The 18,850-nt window shown below is 44.5% G+C and overlaps 1 protein-coding gene across 5 annotated transcripts in view; it reads right to left on the bottom strand.

The window, feature by feature from the left end:
• DGKD (diacylglycerol kinase delta) overlaps positions 1 to 18,557 on the bottom strand; it is a 78,068-nt gene extending 59,511 nt beyond the window's left edge. For 3 of the 5 annotated variants that reach the window (XM_066598632.1, XM_066598640.1, XM_066598648.1), the window contains exons 1-2: positions 18,351 to 18,556; positions 4,322 to 4,432 (exon numbers count right to left, since the gene is read on the bottom strand). In XM_066598632.1, the coding sequence (XP_066454729.1) occupies positions 4,322 to 4,432; positions 18,351 to 18,476 (237 nt within the window). In that variant the 5' untranslated portion in view covers positions 18,477 to 18,556. Of the gene's footprint in view, positions 1 to 4,321; positions 4,433 to 18,350 lie in introns of all 5 variants that reach the window. The other 2 variants (XM_066598654.1, XM_066598655.1) reach the window with 2 other exon arrangements.
• Positions 18,558 to 18,850: the final 293 nt, after the last annotated feature.

Genomic DNA, 18,850 nt, shown 5'->3' with positions numbered 1-18,850 from the left:
CAGTAAGCGTTCGTTACCTCCGTGTACATGAGCAGGTGGACTGTCTATTCTATGGGGATGACCAATCATTAGCACAATCGTTCGTCCCCATACAGTGGTCACTGATTGATTGCATGTATTCATATTTACACAAGAATGTAAAGAGGAGTAGCAGGCAATTTTATGCTCACATAAATGAGCTGACCAGCCAACGAATGAGCATTTGCTCTTTTATTGGGTAATCATTGGTCCCTTTACATTGACTGATTGTCAAGTGAACGAGCATTCAATGGAAAGCTCAAGCCCGATAATTGGCCCATGTAAAAAAGACCATTAGGCTGGATTCACACGAACGTATATCGGTTCGGTTTTCATGCCGAGCCGATATACGTCGTCCTCATCTGCAGGGGTGGCGGAGGATGGAAGAGCCCAGGAGCAGGAATTGAGCTCCCGCCCCCTCTCTGCCTCCTCTCCACCCCCTCTCCGCCATTTGCATTGAAAGGAGGCAGGACGGGGCGGGGCTAAGTGCCCCGAAATAGCCCCGCCCCCATCCCGCCTCTCCCCATTGCAAATAGTGCAGAGGGGGGGGGGGGGAGAGGGGGCGGGAGCTCAGAGCACTGCTCCTGGCTCTTCCTGTCTCCGCCCCTGCAGAGAGAGACGATGTATATCAGCTCGGCGTGAAAACTGAGCCGATATACATTCGCGTGAATCCAGCCTTAGAGTGAAAATGATTAACATGGCCGATTTTAACCAAAATGATTGTTTGTTGGGTGAATTATAACAGTGACTGGCCTTTTGAGCCAACAGGTGAGAGTTAATTGAGCTGGCTGGGTGTGGTATTCGCCAGCCAATCCTCCCGGTCTGCTGCACATACCAGCTTCTCTTGCCAGAGAATGCTGGTCATTTTATCATGTTTACGCATTCAGTGTTAATCCCACTCTGAGCTTGGTTTTATGTAGGTCTAGTTTGAAGTGTCTCTCTAACTTTCCCTGAAGACGGTCTGGGCACCTGTAGTCCCCGTTTGCATCATATGCAGACCCCCTCTTCCCTTCCCTTTGACAAGTAAGGCCTCCAGACGCCTGATGTGTGTGTCAGGTGGATGATGCCTGACACTGTTCCCTGTATGTCAGTATGGTCTCTAACTCTTTCCCCTTGGTGTGAGAACACTTGCGCTAGCGATGGTTTATCTGTATGCATGTGAGCTCTGAATGAGGTTTCTCTGTCATCCTAGGGTTTCGTGTTTATGCATGATGTGTGGTGTGTGTCTGTGCAGGTGGCCAGACATGTATGTGAATAGTGTTGTGTTCACCGGGTCTGTGCTGGTACCAGACATGGTGTATGAACAGTCCTGTTCTATCTTGCGTGCAAGTCCCTGGGGCGTTGGTGTAGGTTTCCAGACATCAGTTGTGAACAGTCGTGTTTTGTGAGTTGGTGTGAACTTCATCCTGTCCTGCTGCAAATCGTTTGCCATTCCAAGGATAGGTATGTCCCTTGGTTTCAGCGCAGGGTCGTCCTTATCAGAACGATCGGCCAACTTGCAGGCAGGTTTTCACGTGGTGGTTGTTTCCTTAGAGTAGGGTCATGTTATGTCTGCCTGTGAGTTCAGTACGCAGTAATAGCTTTGGTGTTCAGTGTGCACTTTGTGTGTGCTTATAGCGTTTGTGTGAACGCCGTCTTGCGCCCGTGCTGAGGCTTGGTGTCCTAGTGTTTTGCGAATGTAACAGAATGTTTCATGAAGCATCTTTTGTCCGTCATCCGGTGTCACTGAACATGTATGGCCAGTTTAATAAAATGTGTATAGCATCTGTGCACCAGGCGATTGCTTATTCAACAGCTGTTCAGCCATCATCCTACTTCTAACTAATATGTATGGTCACCTTCACACTGGTTTCAATGTTTCCATTTCTATTTTCTATCATTTTACTGACAAACTTGCAAGCCACATCCTCCGCTTTGATCTTGTGGATGTATGTATAAAGACAGAGATCCCCTCTAGTACTTCTCATACATGAAAACAAAAATTGCTCTTCATTAAAACAGGAAAAAAAATTGACCTATAAGTCCCTATAGCTCCGCATACACAAGAAATTTCTAGAAAACATGTAAAGCGTTTAAAATATAGACCGCCCTCACCCCTTCATCACCTAGAACAAAGAAATGGTTGCTTAGCAAATCATACCACCCACGCACACCGGTGTAAAACACAGTCGCCCAGCGGGTACACAAACTGGCTCCAGACTCTACAATAGGAATTTTTATACACTTTTTTTTTTAACTATCTGCAACACTGGGCTTATTCCTTATTAGATTACTTTCAGCACATAGCGTTTAATCGTGCTCAACGGATTATTTCTTGCCTTGGAGATTAAGTCTTTGACGTGGAAACTCTTTCATATCTCCCTTCTGACCTTACTGTCAGATGCACTTTGCATCTTTGATGGGTTCAGCTGCTAAACATTATTCCATTTTACTCTGTGTTTTGCACTTATTTATTATTTCTATTGCCCAAATAACATTCAGCCCACACACTGCTGCATTACTACTGCTTGGTGTGATGAAGGGTGATTTGATGCAGCGTTTTATTCTTCTTTGGTGTCAACAACCTGAGAGCCTTTCGGCAGGTCTGAGAGATGACTGTCTGCAGCGAGACATTCACAGTGCAAAGGGACAATATCACTTTAATGTTCTTCTTGTAATAGATGCCAGATGGAGATCATAATTTAATAGCTTTTCCTTTGCAGCTCTACTCTGCTTTATTCTGCGTGTACTGTTCCTTGATTTCATGTCTTTCTCTCCAGTTATACTCATATTATACTTTCAAAATTCTGCTTCTTGCCTTGGAAAACAGACCGTAATTTCTCCGAAAGGGATGTTTTACAACTTCTACAGCTCCGACTCGGTCGAGTTTACTTATCATCCACATTTGAAGAGGGTTGTCAAATGTATTCCAGGCATATACATTCAACTGCATTCTATTGTGGGTTTTTTTTACACTTTTATTGCAGGATCCTTTCGTATGATTGGCTAATAGAAGTCTTTGGGTATGTTAGCATATACATCTGGAAGTGCTCTGCAAAAAATATACGTATTCAGGGTGTATTAGAAGAGTAAAGTGGAATTTAACATGGATATCCCGCTGCACCTATTCCACTACATGTGACCATCCCATAAGTGAATGTTTTTGAATAAATGGTCATATTTGTGTCACAGCATTCCAGGAGAGATAACTTTATTTTTCCGTCACCATACAAGTACAAATGATTGATTTTTGCAAGACAAGTTGCAGCATTTATTGCCACAATTTTGGAGTTCACAGAACTTATTTTTTAAGAAAAAAATTTGGATGTAGAATAAAAATAGTAAATCAAACATTTTTATTATTACTTTTTTTTTTTTTTTTTACAAAATTCACTGCGTCTTTTATTCTACAGGCTGTTACAACTGTGGTTTACTATTTCTAAAATAATTTTATGGAAAAAAGGGAGTCAGCCTTTTTTCTTACGGACAATTGTAATGTTCATACATTTTCACTGCAGTATTGTTGTCAGTGTTGCAGTAACAACCTATGGTATTTGGCTTTAGGTACTACTGTATATATACAGCTTTTATTAGGCTTTTCACTGCAATGGTAAGCAATCAGCACCCCCTAAATTGCATTGCATGGACCTCAATGGACTGACAGAGGGGCTTCCTCATGTAGACATAGGCATGTTTAAACTTTTATTTACAGGAGTGGATGTACATCTCAGGCTCTGCCCACGTCAGACGCTGAACCAGAAAAACCTCAAAAACTTTGATGCAAACTTGCATGAAGACATCTATGGTTGTAAAGTGAAGGATGGCATTCTCACATGGTGCGGGGTGTCTTATCTTACAAATTGTATGGTTATGGAAGTATTAAAATAATTTAATCTTAGAATTCTGGTTTTACTTGCGTTGGTCAAAAGTGTGAAAACTGTCCTGGCAACAAAAGGGTTAATCTGCTTCAGAGAAAAGTTGGTGACAATTAATATGGCGACCATTACGGTATTTTCACCTTTTAGAACTTTCCATTTCCAGGACTATGACTAGCATGTCTGCATAGATATGCTGTGATACATCCTCCACACTTGTAAATTACCAGTTGCCTTTCAGAAGCCTAGAAAAGCAGGGTGACAACCTCTGTGGAAACCGTAATAGCAGACATGTGCGTTGTCACCATGTGATACATAATATTTTCCACTTCGCCAACTTGACTAGAAACACAATTTTATGCTTAAATAGTCTTTATGTGTAAAAAGTAGATAAGTCAGGAATGTATTTGTTCTTCTCTTCCAACCACCCCCCTGCCTTCATATTTCACCTTTGCAGTCTTGGCATAGTAGAGCGTTCGGCCTCGCAATTTGAAGTAGCGTCTCCTCCATCGCTGAAAGGAACTTGTCTGCTTTTGTAGGTGACCTTCTTTTACAATAGCCTAGGAGAAGTAAAGGAGAAGTGGTAAGAACTCCTTATGTTCAGCATATTCCTGACCCTCCCTTATGGAATCTGCTATAGAGGACGATTTTACACGAGCGACAAAAAAACCCAAAAAAACACGATTTTCCCGTGATACGACGGTGCTACAAATCTGCGGTTGGTTCTGGGTTTTAAACCTGCAGCATTGTAAATGCTGAACGATAATTCATTCGCTTATCGTTCATTTCGTGGAAGTATGAAAATCAACGTTGGCTCGTTCGCTAATCGGTCGGTTTTAATACGGATCATTTACTTGTTCTTATTCATTGGTACAGCGAATGTGAATGACTGAACGATTTGCAAGTGAAGGATTTATCTACCTGCATGAAAGAATGAATGAGCGAACTCTGTCATCGTTCACTCTTGCAAACGATAAATCTTTCTGTGTAAAAGCACCCTTACAATGGGAAATTGTGAAGATTAAAATTGCACTGTGAATGTCCCCCAGAGGTCTTATATGACATCACGAGGACATATAAGTTAGAAAAATAGGCACAAGAAAAAGCAAAACAATTATAGAATAAAATAAATATACTATATCGATGGGAGGATCTGACTCTTGGTACCCCTGCCGACCAGTTGTTTGAAGTGGTTGTAGCACTCCAGTGAGAACTACGGCCCCTTCAATTTTTACCAAGCACAGTGCTGTACGTTCAGTTGTGGAAGTGACTGGTATTGCAGCTCAATTCCATTCACTTGAATGGAAGTGAACTGCAAAAAGGCCATGTAACTGAGGGATGTAACATCACATGCCAAACAAGAAGCTGCAGCATTCATTTGAGCGCCATGGCCATTTCAAAAAGTGCCCCCCCCCCCCAACTTATGTCATATTTATGGCCTATCTTAATAATACGTTATCAAAATATAAACCCTGGAAAAAAACCTTTAAAGAGGACCTAACAATTCTACCAGGGATCACAGGTTTTCAAGGTTATGATTTGAGGAGGCAGATCAGCACACCCTTACGTAACCTGTCAAGGGTTGACTACCTTTAGGGCTCCCACACACTTGCGTTTTTTGTTAACGCGATTGTCAATGGGACTTTCTAATGTTAAAAACACAAAGCAATGTACCAAAAATGCAAGTTGCGTTGAGTTTTTTAACATTAGAAAGTCCCATTGACAATCGCGTTAACAAAAACCGCAGTGTTACCAAAACGCAAGTGTGCGGGAGCCCTTACAGTAATGAGAATGGCAGCGACCGGCACACAGGTGTATATGTCTGGGCTATTCATCTGGCTTGTCCATTGGGTAGATCTCTGGTGTGTACACTGGGATGTGAAGAGGGTCTAACAGTGCGTTTACACGGCACAATTATCATTAAAAAAAAATAAAAATCTCTGGATCATTCGAATTTGAACAATAATCATTCAGTGTAAACACGGCCAACGATAAACGATAATTTGTCAGTTTACCATTCATTTCGTGCAAGCATGAAAATGATCGTTGGCTCGTTCGCTAAGCATTCGGTTTTAATACCAATCGCTCAGCTGTCCTCATTCACTGGTACAGCGAATGTGAACGACTGAACGATTTGTGAGCGAACGATATATCCGCCTTTATAAGCAGGCTGCACGAATGAACTTTGACATCTTTCACTCATGTGAATGATAAATCACTCAGTCTAAAAGCACCTTAAGGCAGAAATCTTGCGGAATGTCCGGAGGCGGAAGAACACGTAAATTCCATGAGATTTCCGCAGCTGAAGCCCAGAGACATTTGGCACGGGTTTTGAAAGCGGCTTATTCCGCTGCGGCCATCTCTCCCCATAGAAAGAAAAGAGACTGAAGCGGAAATGGCGATACAATTGACATGCTGCGGCTTTGAATTCTGCGCGGCATGTCAGTTTTTAGAGCTGCATGGCCGCAGTGAACTGTCCGCAGTGTGTGGACGAGATTTTTTTCAAATCTCGTCCATTTCGCTGCTTAGTCTCAGGCTTAAGACTGCAGGCGGAATTTCCATGCGGAGTGTTAACCGAGCCCAAGGTGTTTCATTCATTGATTTAAAAAAAAGGAAAGAATTCTGCGCTGTTGTCAAGTAAGATCCCCTCCGCTCTTTACCCTATCCGCTAGATATTAGTAGACTCTTCACTTGGCTGTTCGAATCAACAGCTTTGCCCGTATGTCTCCAACAACAAATGCCATCATGTGTCCGACTATAACAACAAACGTGGTCCCAGGATGACTATGACAGCAAACAATCTAGTCCTGAATGCCCCAGCAACAAACCTCGTCTGCCTGACAACTCCCACTCACTGCCTGTTCCTGACAACACATTCCCCACAGCGTTCCCTCTCAGAACTCATTCAGTCTGTTCCCTGACAACACCCACTCGCTGTCTGTCGCTGCCAGTCCCCTCACAACGCTCGCCATAGCAGCAGCGTCTGTCAAAGAGCTCACCGTTCTTACAAGTGTTTCCCTCCTTCTCCACCCCCCTCCTCATACATCTTGTCCCTGTCATGGATCCCTCTAACAAGTGTTTCCCTCCTTCTCACCCCCTCCTCATACATCTAGTCCCTGTCATGGCTCCATCTTACAAGTATTTCCCCCCTTCTCCAACCCCCTCCTCATACATCTTGTCCCTGTCATGGCTCCCTCTTACAAGTGATTCCCTCCTTCTCCATCCCCCTCCTCATACATCTTTTTTCATGTTATGGCTCCCTCTAATACGTGCTTCCTCCCTATATATCTTGTCTCTGCCATGGCTCCCTCTTACAACTGTTTCCCCCCTTCTCACCCCCTCCTCGTACATCTTGTCTCTATTATGGTTCCCTCTTACAAGTGTTTCCTTCCTTCTCCATCCCTCTCCTCATAGATATTTTGCCTGTCATGGCTCCCTCTAACAAGTGCTTTCTCTCTTCTCACCCCCTCCTCATACATCTTGTCTCTGTCATGGCTCCCTCTTACAAGTGTTTTCCCCTTCTCACCCCCTCCTCATACATCTTGTCTCGGTCATGGCTCCCTCTTACAAGTGTCTCCCCCCTTCTCACCCCCTCCTCATACATCTTGTCTCTGTCATGGCTCCCTCTAACAAGTGCTTCCTCCCTTCTCCATCCCCCTCCTCATACATCTTGTCTCTGTCATGGCTCCCTCTTACAAGTGTTTCCCTTCTTCTCCATCCCCCTCCTCATACATGTTGTCCCTGTCATGGCTCCCTCTTACAAGTGTCTCCCCCCTTCTCCCCCCCTCCTCATACATCTTGTCTCGGTCATGGCTCCCTCTTACAACTGTTTCCCCCCTTCTTACCCCCTCCTCATACATCTTGTCCCTGTCATGGCTCCCTCTTACAAGTGTCTCCCCCCTTCTCACCCCCTCCTCATACATCTTGTCTCGGTCATGGCTCCCTCTTACAACTGTTTCCCCCCTTCTTACCCCCTCCTCATACATCTTGTCCCTGTCACGGCTCCCCTTGCACGCTTCTGCATTACATCTTAATATGACACCAAGCCTTCTATAATTACATTTCCAAGGGCATATTTTAAACTAATTAGGTAAACAAATTATGGCGGTCTGCGCTGTCCTCACACGTTCCTTCCTCTATTTAGGTAAGTCTTCTAACCAGAGTTTACATGGAAAAGGTCCATTTACACGTAACGATTGTTGCAATAATAGTTAGGTCTAAAAGCCAGCACTTTTCATTTGCTTTCAGCCTGCATAATAATCACTGATGGTTCGCTTACTTCTCGTTACGTCAAAACACTGCCCCTCAGCGTCTCACTTAGAATGTGAAGTGCTGAGCGAGAAGTGAGCGATTCTAAATGATGATCGGCCTGTCTAAAAATTCCGCACGATCACGAACTATTGTGAGGAGAGGCGGGACAGGGGCGGAGCTAATTCCAAAACTTAGCCCCACCCCCGTCCTGCCTCCTCTCATTGCAAATAGTGCAGAGGGGCGGAGAGGGGGTGGAGAGGAGGCAGCGAGGGAGCGGGAGCTCAGAGCACTGCTCCTGGCTCTTCCAGCCTCCTACCCCTGCAGAGAGTGGTACAATATATGGTCGTCTGAATGCACCCTAACATTGCTAATTTCTATCACAACTGTGTTCAATGCACAATTAGCATAGCAGTGTACTGGATAACGCAGCAGCTCATATGCTATATGAATATACAGAGATCTCTCTGATATTTCCAGCCTATGTCACAACTGTGATTGAGACATAATTAGCAAAGCAATGTATTGAATCTTATATTTTGGCTGCTTCTTATAGCACCTCTATTGACTAACACCCTGGGCATCTCAGTATTGGCTGCCTGCAGTTATATCATTTCCCTGAGGACAGTGTGCTGTGTGAATACGATAGTGGCTATAAATGACTACCCTCTCAGCTTACCTAGGAAACTTATAAACAGGCTGCTTGCATAGCACCTCTATTAACTCACAATGTGTATCATACCCTTTCAGCTTGCCTAGCTAACATACACTTAGTTCCTCTATGGACATACTCCAGATCTAGTTCAGAGACCTACTCCTTTATTTTAAAGTGTCTTTGTCCTTTTTTGAGCGCATATATGTTAATAAACTATACAATTGATTATTTTGTGTTTGGGAGGGTATAACCATTAGGCCTCCTGCACACCGGCGGAAATTCTGCGGCAGGATTTCCCGCAGAATTTCCGCCTGTGCCCGCAGCCATAGGATTGCGTTAGATAATGCAATCCTATACACACAGCCGCAATTTGTCCGCGTGAAAACACACGTGGAAAGCAAATCGTGGCATGCTCTATTTCTGTGCGTGTCTCGCAGAGGCCTGCAGAGAAATGTCAGTGGTGACGGGCCGGCTCCACTCTGGCATGCACCCACTGGGAAGCAGCCGGCACACAACGCACAGAGGAGATGCCGGGAGTGGGTGAGCCGCAGGCCTCTGCAGGGGCACAGGACCGCATTCCGCTGCGAGAATTATCGCTGTGGGATCCGACCTGGCCGTCTGCAGGCGGCCTTAGGCTATTCTCTTGCTTCTGGCAATTTTCTTGGTAAGTGTGGAAAATGTCAGCACTACAATCCGCATGTCTAACATATGAATTTTGATGCAAGTTAGAGGCAGAATCACTTCAGATTTACAGTGGATAAATTGCATCTGCAAATAAACAGATTCTGCTACAAATTCAAGTCAAATTCAACTGTTTTCACAGCAGTTTGGACAGTAGATAGTGGGGTTGTCCATGTGCTGTCCGAAGCAAGCTGTACCCTAGAATCTCGCATATGGCTAAAGACGACCTTAGGCTCTCCATTCTTTAATCCTGGTATCTTTTAGCAGGGCCAACCGCACAAACAGGAGACTGCAGGTAGTTTACTGGCTTCCAGCAGAGGGCACGCTGCAGGACTATGGTCAATGTTGTAGGCACATTCAGTCCCTCTTATTATACGGCTATATTTACGCAGGCGAGCGAAATATCGGTCCGAGAAACTCAGACGCATATTGCGCTTGCATTTCTGTGATTTTGTATGTGAGTGGCATGTGTTTTGCAGGAAAATTGCATTGCATCACCAAACATGCAATTTTGGAGATCGCATGTCTTTTTAGTAGAAAAACGTAAAAATCGCATTGCACTCGCATGAAACTGACCTGTACATGCAAGTGCAATGTGAATGTGATGCAATTTTTTTCTCCCCCATTCGAAATAATGGGGGAGATTTCTGCAGATTTGCAAAGAAATAGAGCATGCTGTGATTTTTCGATCTAGTAGCATCACTGCGAGAGAAACATTGCACATGTAAACAGACCCAATAAAACAACAGGGTTTATTTCTGTACACCTCGTAACGCACAAATCTCACACGGGAAACTTGCCCGTGTAAACACACTGGAGGTAGGTCTCCATGGACAGACCTTGTAATGCTTACCTCCCATGTGCTGGAAGCAAAACCCTAATATGCTGCTATTATAGGAGCTGCTCACCTTCTGAGCAGTGCCAGTGTAACAATCCAGAAGCAGAACCTAATCTGGCTGCCAGGTTGGAATGTTGCCCGGGCTCAATATACACATCACAGACGGCAGAACATCATGTAGTCTGCCGCCTGATTTACAAGAGAATATCAACCATCCTACATAGCAACATGGTATGTTAGGCCGAAAAAAGGCATGTGTCCATCCAGTTCAACCTACTGACCCCCAATGTTGATCCAGAGGAAGGCAAAAAACCCCAATGAAGTAGAAGCCAATTAGAAATAGCTAGATGCAACATGAAGTCTCCATAATGTTATTTGTCTCTCCTGATTTTAATTTACAACGCAGTCAAAAGTGGGAACCATATGCTGCAAAAAGCTGCTCCGTCTTTATCGCCAGCTGATAAAATAAAGTTCAAGAAAACTTTTCCCAACCTTCTGTTCTGGTTTTTTTTTTTATATTCTGGTAACAAGAATTTTCCGGCCTTTCACACGGGACGGAATTAGTGGACATTTCTGCGTCATAATGTTATCGCAATGAATTCCGCGCCAGTTAAAATCTGCGCGTCTTTACTTCAAAACCGCAAGATTAAATTCCACAACGGAAAAGCTTTCTGCTGTGGTATTAGGGTCGTCTTGAGGAATTGTTGTTGCAGATTTTTAACATATAGGAGATACAACTCCCATTAAAACATCGTGGCAAAATCGCGTGAAAAAAACGCGTGAGAAAATCACAACGGGAAAAAAAGTTGCGATATTGCCGCAATTTTCTAGCAGCGATATCGTGATCACCAGTGTGAAGGGGCCCTCAGACTGGTGGCGCAGACAGGTCGAGCTACTTCAGCTGTGTATTCTTCTTGTGACACTCCGCAGAGTTAACCCTCTCCATGCCCTTCCTTTCTACTTTGCAGGTAGCCCATGTGTGACACTACTACAGTAGAAGTGTCACAGTGCAGACAGTGGGGCTGCTTAGTATTATACTCAGTGGTTCCAAAATTTATTGCACCCATGCAATGCTCCTCCACATAGCAATTTGCCCGTCTGCATGCTGAGGGTTGTGGTGCCTATATCTGACCTTGTATTTTGTATCAGTATAGTAGTAAGTATGGCCACTCGCAGTGATTTCTGAATTGGTATTTCCCATACTCTGTGACTGCATAATCTACAGCAGGTGTGTAGTACATTATATATATATATATTAGAGAATGTGCAGCCCCATAGCCTACTGCGGTATATAAGTAATATCCTCTTCCAGCAGCATACTCTATGAACAGAACAGAGTACAGACGGGGAGCCGCAGATTGTCCATCTGGGTAGTAAATGAATTAATCCTGCATTGTAGATCTCAAGTGACTGATGAGGCGTGTCACCGTACGAAGATACAATTTAGTGAAAAAGAAATAATCGAAATCAATGTGTTAGCTTTGTCGTGTTTTGCGACCGTGATTTTCATGGCCACAAAACATGGCAAAAACCCCGGCTATCTGAGGAAGCCCATAAAGCCAGATTCACACGAGTGAATGCGTATCTGCGGAATCAATGCTGCTTTTTTGCGCACGCAGCATCACACTTTACTGTACTTTTTCTGTTGTGTATTTGCGGGTGGCAAAAAAAAATGCTCACTGATTCAAATGGCTAATTAGTCTAATGAGTTCCAGATGCTTTCCTGCACAATCTCCCAGCGTATTTTTTAAAAAATTGCGCATCCTCCATGGGAACTTTTGGTATGCAAATGTACGGAAAAAAAATAGGGTATGCTGCCATTTCTTTTTTTGGCGTGACCAAAATGCGCAGAAAAATATGCGCATGTAAACAAAACGATTGAACTCTTTGGGCTTCTATTCTCTACACATAGAGCGCACGAATTTTACACACGCAAACATGCCCCAGTGAACCTGGGTCAGGCCTTATTCACACGAGCGGTCTTACAGGGCAATATTGCTGCGATAAAATGTCAGCAAAAAAACGCGACCAGGTGAAACATTGGATTCCAATGCATTCATTCACATGGGCGATTATTAGCTGCGTAACAACGTCTGGCTGGCGAAGATAGGACATCGGCGGCCGATGTTTGGACGCGGCCAGAAAAGATAGGTCTTGCGTTTTTCGGTCACGATGCAGCTGGCCATAAAAACGCATCACCCGTGTGAAAGAGACCTCATTGTGCAGTAGCTATAAAAATGTGATAGGGGGCTAAAATACCATATGTGGGCCTTCTTCACACAGGCGCGGAGAATGGAAGCCATTGATTTCAATGGGCTGATTCGCAAAAGCATATGTTGCAAAAAAAAACAAAAACACGAAGCCTGCTCTATTTTCGTGCGCACCACAGTGAAAGCTATAGATCATCCCTGACAGGTTACTATCATGCCCGATACAACACAGGCTACAAGATGTCCTCAGGGTATAGTTACATGTGGTGCAAAACCACCGCAATACTTTCAGCGTTTAGTTACTTCCTAGAATTGCATTGTATTACTGTATGAAAAAATAAACACATTTGTTTTCCTCGGTGGACCCTGACTTCAATGGCGAGGCCACATGGCTACACAACCAACTGTGGTTGTGCGACCCGTATTACGACCGAAGCAGATGTGTAGTCCTAAGTTAAGGGCTCGTTCACACAAGCGTATTTGCGTGGCATATTACGTACACACATGCACACATGATGTACATGACCGTATTTTTTGCATACAATGTGCAATCGAGTGAAAAAATATGTGCATTGACCTATCTTGCTGCACATTTGCGCACCTCAAGAGCCCATTGAAGTCAATGGGCATGCATAAATATAATCAATATCAGATTGGTGGGGGGTTGATTCTCGGCACCCCTGATGATCAACTGAAAAGGTCACGGCACTCTATCGGCTGGGGCGTCATATTCGTTGGTCACATGACCTTCCTGCAGGTCAGTCCCATTCAAGTGAACAGAATGGAGCTATAATAGCAGGCACCGCATGAATGACACTGTGCCCCATATCCAACGGAAATGCCGCTGTACTCACTGAAGCACCGGGGCCTCTTCTAACAGCTGACAGGTGGGTTGGCAGGAGTCAACCCCACAGATCTGATATGGATGAGCTAACCTGAGCATTGGCCATCACTATTTAAAGAGTAACTGCACTTTTAAAAACTTTCAACAGTGACATGTCAAAAGTTTTGATCAGTTTGGGTCCGGGGGGCTGAGCCCCCAACTGATCACTGCAATGAAGGAGCAGGACTCGCCTGAGCACTTGGTTTCTTGAGCCGTCATCGCTGCTAGTCATCTCCTCTCAGCTGTAGATGGATATATAGCCTTCTATCGAGGTCTATACATCTGTCTTCAGGTGCCAAGCCAATAATGACAGCCGAAGGGGCATGGCACTCAGGTGAGTGCCACAGCCCTTTTTTTTTTTAGCTATCAGTAGGGGTCTCAGCACCCTGATTCCTACTGATCAAAATTTTGACATGTCTCTCTGACACGTGAAAAGGTTTTGTTTTTTTTCAAAGTGCAGTAACTCTATAAACGCCTTTAACCCTTTCCAATCCAATTTGTATCCTGGTTTTCCTAGTGGGCTTCCTCTTTTTCTGCCATTATACAATGGTGCTATATGCTGGCTAAAGCCAGTACTGCATGATGTGACACGTTGGATAGGCACCGACAGCAGCGAGGCTGGCAATATACAGTAAGAGAACTACGAAGGACGTCTAGTAACATCGGAGCTGTACAGCCGTAAATCATAATGTCTTCAGAGGTCAGACAGCGGATTGGAAAGGGTTAATGGAAAGGACTTTACTTTGCTCTACAAGACATCTCGTCAGAACTCCCCCTTTCTCTGGGTTACTTCATTGGCATTATAGTTTTAGGTGGTCGCATGTATCTGTCCTCTAACTTTGTAGGGCTCAGATTTTCCCCCATTCTGTTTCTCTTAAAGGGATTGTCCCTCCTGTTCACATCCTCTCTTAGGGCTTAGGCAGATGACCGTATTTACGCCAGTATTTCACCATTTTAAAAAATTGCTGAAAAACCGCGACCATGTGAAGCATTGGATTTTAATGAGTTTATTCAGATAAACGATTTTTTTGCACATAAAATGATTGCGCCAGGAAGAATATTACCTATGCAACCGTTTTCAGTTGCCGGTTTTATACGGCGTGTGAAAAGATAGGTATTGCTCTATCTTTTGACGAGATACACATTAAGCTCCCATAGACTTCTATGGAAGCTAGAAAAAGGGAGGGGGAGGGAGTTACTCGGCGTACAACACTGGGAGAAGAATACAGCTTCCCCGATTTAAGCATTACTGGTCATTTGGAGGATTGCTGCCAATCGTTGGTTTCCATCGCTTCTGCATATTATTTAACATTCACGCAGCACCCTGTGTGAATGACATGAAATACGCGAATGAAAATCGGGGGTCGATCACGACAAATCTTCATTCATGCGATTATACGGTGCGTATAGGTAAACGTAAAAGCGCATACAGTCATAAGTTAGAACAACTTTTTGTAAATAGATGCAACTCTAAGCAGCAGATCATACCCGACCCCCAACGATCCAGCCTTGCAGTCCTCCCGGTCTTAGGGCTCATTCACATGGACATATTTTCCATATTGCATGCGTACATATTATGTGCATAACACGGACAGCATAAACCCCATTGATTTGCATTGGATTTGGCCTCATTCCTACAATCGTATGCGTATTCGGTCCGTGAAATACGTACCGTTTGTACTGCATGTGTATATGCGTATTTGATGTATATGCTTTTTTCTGCATGTATTCACTGCATTTTTTTATGTACGCAAAAAAAAAAAAAAAAAGACAAGAAGGCTCAATTGGTATCACTATTTTTTTTCATCACGGTCTCCGGCCAACATGCATAAAAGCGTAGTTAATATCTGTATTTGCTGCGTTCTATGCAATCCCATTGACTTTAATGGGCGATTTGAGCACATGATGAAAAACTAAAATAGGATATGCTGTGATTTTATTTATTTTTTTAAGCGTGTAAAAAACATATGTTTTGAATAAACTAATGCAAATCAATGGCGTTTATGCTGTCCATATAATGCACTTGTGTAACAAGGCGCAAAAATATGCCGTGTGAACGTGTCTTTATTTAGACGTGTTTTGGGAGGATTATTTTATGTGCGTAAAAAAAAATTTGCAGCACATTCTATTTTGGTCTGTATCACAGATACAACTGCCCCTTAAAGTTTATGGGATCATGTAAAAATGCAGCAAATACGTAGTTGGATGCGTATACACATGTTGGCAGGAGTCAGTAGCTAAAAAAAAAAATTGTGGCATCAATTGGGCCTTCCTGCATTTTTTTGCACATGTAAAAAAAATGCAGTAAAACCGTGTGCAGAAAAAGTATACGCACCAAATACGCATATATACACGCAGTAAAATCGCTGCATATTTCATGTACCGAAATTGCATATTCCCATGGGAATGAGTTGTGGTAGGGCTACCATCTGACTGCTGCAGCCAATCAGGAGCCCCGGTGATCAGCTGCCATCCTGGCATTGTGGCTGACAACATCTGAGTAGATACGCCAGGAGAACAATGCCCGACCGCTGCAGCCATTCCACCACAAAAGCCGGGGCTGCGGACCTGGATCACCACGTGTGAGGACAGGTAAGTACCACTACTATTATTATTTTAGCAGAATTGTACCTAATTTTAAAAAGTTGTTCTAACACCCAGCAACCCCTTTAACCCTCTGCCATGTCACACCAGGTGTGGAGGGGTACCGCTTCTCCTTGTGGAGAATGCCAAGATGACATACAAAGTCTTATAGACCGCGCAATGCTCCTCTGGGAAGACATATATACAAATTCCAGATGGAAAAATGCCTCGGTAGCGCCACCTATCAGAGGGTAGATAACATGCTGCAAGGTAAGCTACAAGATAGGTCATTGACTTCTAATGTAGCTTCCTTCCAATAGGTGGCGCTATGGAAGCACTGTACCAGCTACACATAGAGCCTTCTCCTTTTCGGCTTAGGGCTCCTACACATCAGCGTTTTGCTTTCTGCTTAGAACGCATCTTCTTTTATTAAAGGAAACAAATAGAAAATTAAACCAGACAGAAAAGATAAACAAACAAACAATTTGTATCAGTTGGTTTCCATGTCGTTCCTTTTCCCCCTAATGTATCCGTTTCGTATTCCTTCATCAGGCTTCCCTTCTGCGCATGACGGTTTAAAAAAAAAAAAAAAAAAAAAGCATCCGCTAAATTGGCAACAAATACGGAACCATATGGAAACCTTTCTGTTTAATCACCCATTGACTATGATGTAAAAAGCCCCAAACAACTGAAGTCTCCTCCTTTCGGTTTGATTTCCTTTCGCCAAATAATTGCGCAGCAGTCCGCACTATTTCTGTTTAAAAGAATAGAATTCAAAACGCAACGGAGCAGAAATGAAGAAAACCCCATGGAAATCAACGGAATTTAAAAGTGATCCGGTTTTTTTTCCCAGTTTTGTAGCTCATCTGACAGAAATGCAAAACGAAAAACACCGATGTGCACAAACCTTTAGGCTCCACGCGGTGCGTAACCTCAGCGCGCTGTACATTTTCTGCCTGCAGAGCATGGTCATTTGCGTGCAGCATGCAAACGCACCAATGAAAATGGCTTATTAGTTCCAGGTGTTACTTTTCCAGCACAATTACGCAGAGTTTCACGCATCTCCATCCGTATTGTGCAAGCATTTGTCGCCCCCCCCCCCCCCCCCCCGGCCGCCCATTGACTTCTATGGGAACTACTGGTGCGCAACTACGCAGAAAGATGGAGCATGTTCTATTTTTTTTTGCGCAGCTGAAATGCGCACATGAATGAACCCATTGAAGTCAATGGGTTCTATTCACTGCGTGTTATGCGTGCATATACGGCTGGCCTAAGGGTGCTTTCACACCAAATACACGTTCCATTTTTTTCCCCACATGACCGATATGTTCACGCAAAAAAAAAAAAAATGGAAATGTGAATGAACCCACCAAAAGCAATGGGTTCCATTCTCTGCGTATTGTATGTGCACCAATACGCCTGAGTCCAGCCGGCCTTATACAATGCCCCAACACTTCCATATGCGATTTTCGATAGGTTTAATTTTCCTTTACGAAAAATGACGAAAATAAACCACGGCAACAAAAGAGAAGACGGCACATGTGAAGGTAACCATTTATGGCGTGAGGAGAAGACATAGTAGAGCGGTCGATGGGAAGAAGTGGCGGCACATGCTCAGTCGCACTTCACTGAAATGAATGGGGGAGGACGGAACCAGCAGCGACCGAGAGCAATCAACTGGTAACGGATATAAACCTGCGGATGTACCACTACGCCCATGTGCGCTCACATATATAGCGGGTTTAGTGCAGAGGGGGAAAAAATCTGCAGCAAATCCGCTATGTGTGAACGCGCCCTTATAATAACAGCTGCTCTGGATGCCCTGCAGCAGGAGGCTCAGGATGAGCAGTACACAAAGGGTGGGTGAAATATACGGGAAGATGAATATAATATACTTAATTGCTAAAATATGCAATAATTAGTCGTCGTGTCCAAGAATCACTCGTTCTCGGTGTAACGCTTATCATCATCGGATAGCCAAGGGAAGTCATCTACAGGCACCTTTACAGAGGGCATAAAGCTGGCACCGGCAGACAGCTGTCATTGGCATTCGCTCACCGCTCTGCCACCTGCCTGCCCAGCTGTTGGGAAACTGCAAGTCTTATAAGTTTGCCAAGTTTGATAAAAGTGGCTGCAGTGCATGCTGGGAGTTGTAGTTCCTGCAGGGCACAGGTTGTAGTGTCCCACGCTGACCCCTCTCTCTGTCCCCTGTGGATGTCTCGCAGGCTGTCTCTGTGCCCGGTGTTGAGGTCTCTTCCTAGGACCCCCGTTCTGCTGCAGGAGACCCTCTACCTCCCCCGCCCCGCAGCTCTCTCCATGGCCTCTCTGCTGTCCCCTCTCTAGATGGCTCCAGCCGGTGACTGCTGCTACTATCTCTTACCTTCCTCCTGATTTGGCCCGATGTGGAGACTTTCCTGCGCAGCTTCTGTGGCTCAGGCTCCGGCTCGCTATCTGAGGAGTCCTCGGCCGGGACCCCGGGAGCCGTCGCAACCAGGGAGGCCGCCATCACTACCAAAAGCCGGGGACATGGACACTGGGCCAGCTACAGGGGACCGCCACCGTCTACGGGAAACAGCGACATCTGGCGGCAGCTGCAACAACAGTAGCAACAGCGCCAGCTACTGGTCACTAGGCGTTAAAGCGTTGGGAGAAAAAGAATCAAAGCTCCCACGATGCTTTGCGCGAATGTGGCATCTTCCTTCGTCCTGAGAGAAATGCCGCAGTTCTTCACAAGGAGGGGGGTGGAGTTCTGTGTCCTTTATGAATAAAGTTTGTTGAAACGAAGCACACATATCCGTGATATGGCTATAGAATCGCGACTGTAGGTCATGCACGGACGGCGATTGTGTAGTGATAATATTGTCAGTGCTCTGCCCTTCT

The sequence above is a fragment of the Eleutherodactylus coqui genome, chromosome 1, assembly GCF_035609145.1.
Source record: "Eleutherodactylus coqui strain aEleCoq1 chromosome 1, aEleCoq1.hap1, whole genome shotgun sequence".
In the NCBI taxonomy this organism is placed as follows: Eukaryota; Metazoa; Chordata; class Amphibia; order Anura; family Eleutherodactylidae; genus Eleutherodactylus; species Eleutherodactylus coqui.
This window is presented reverse-complemented; position numbering and strand designations above follow the sequence as displayed.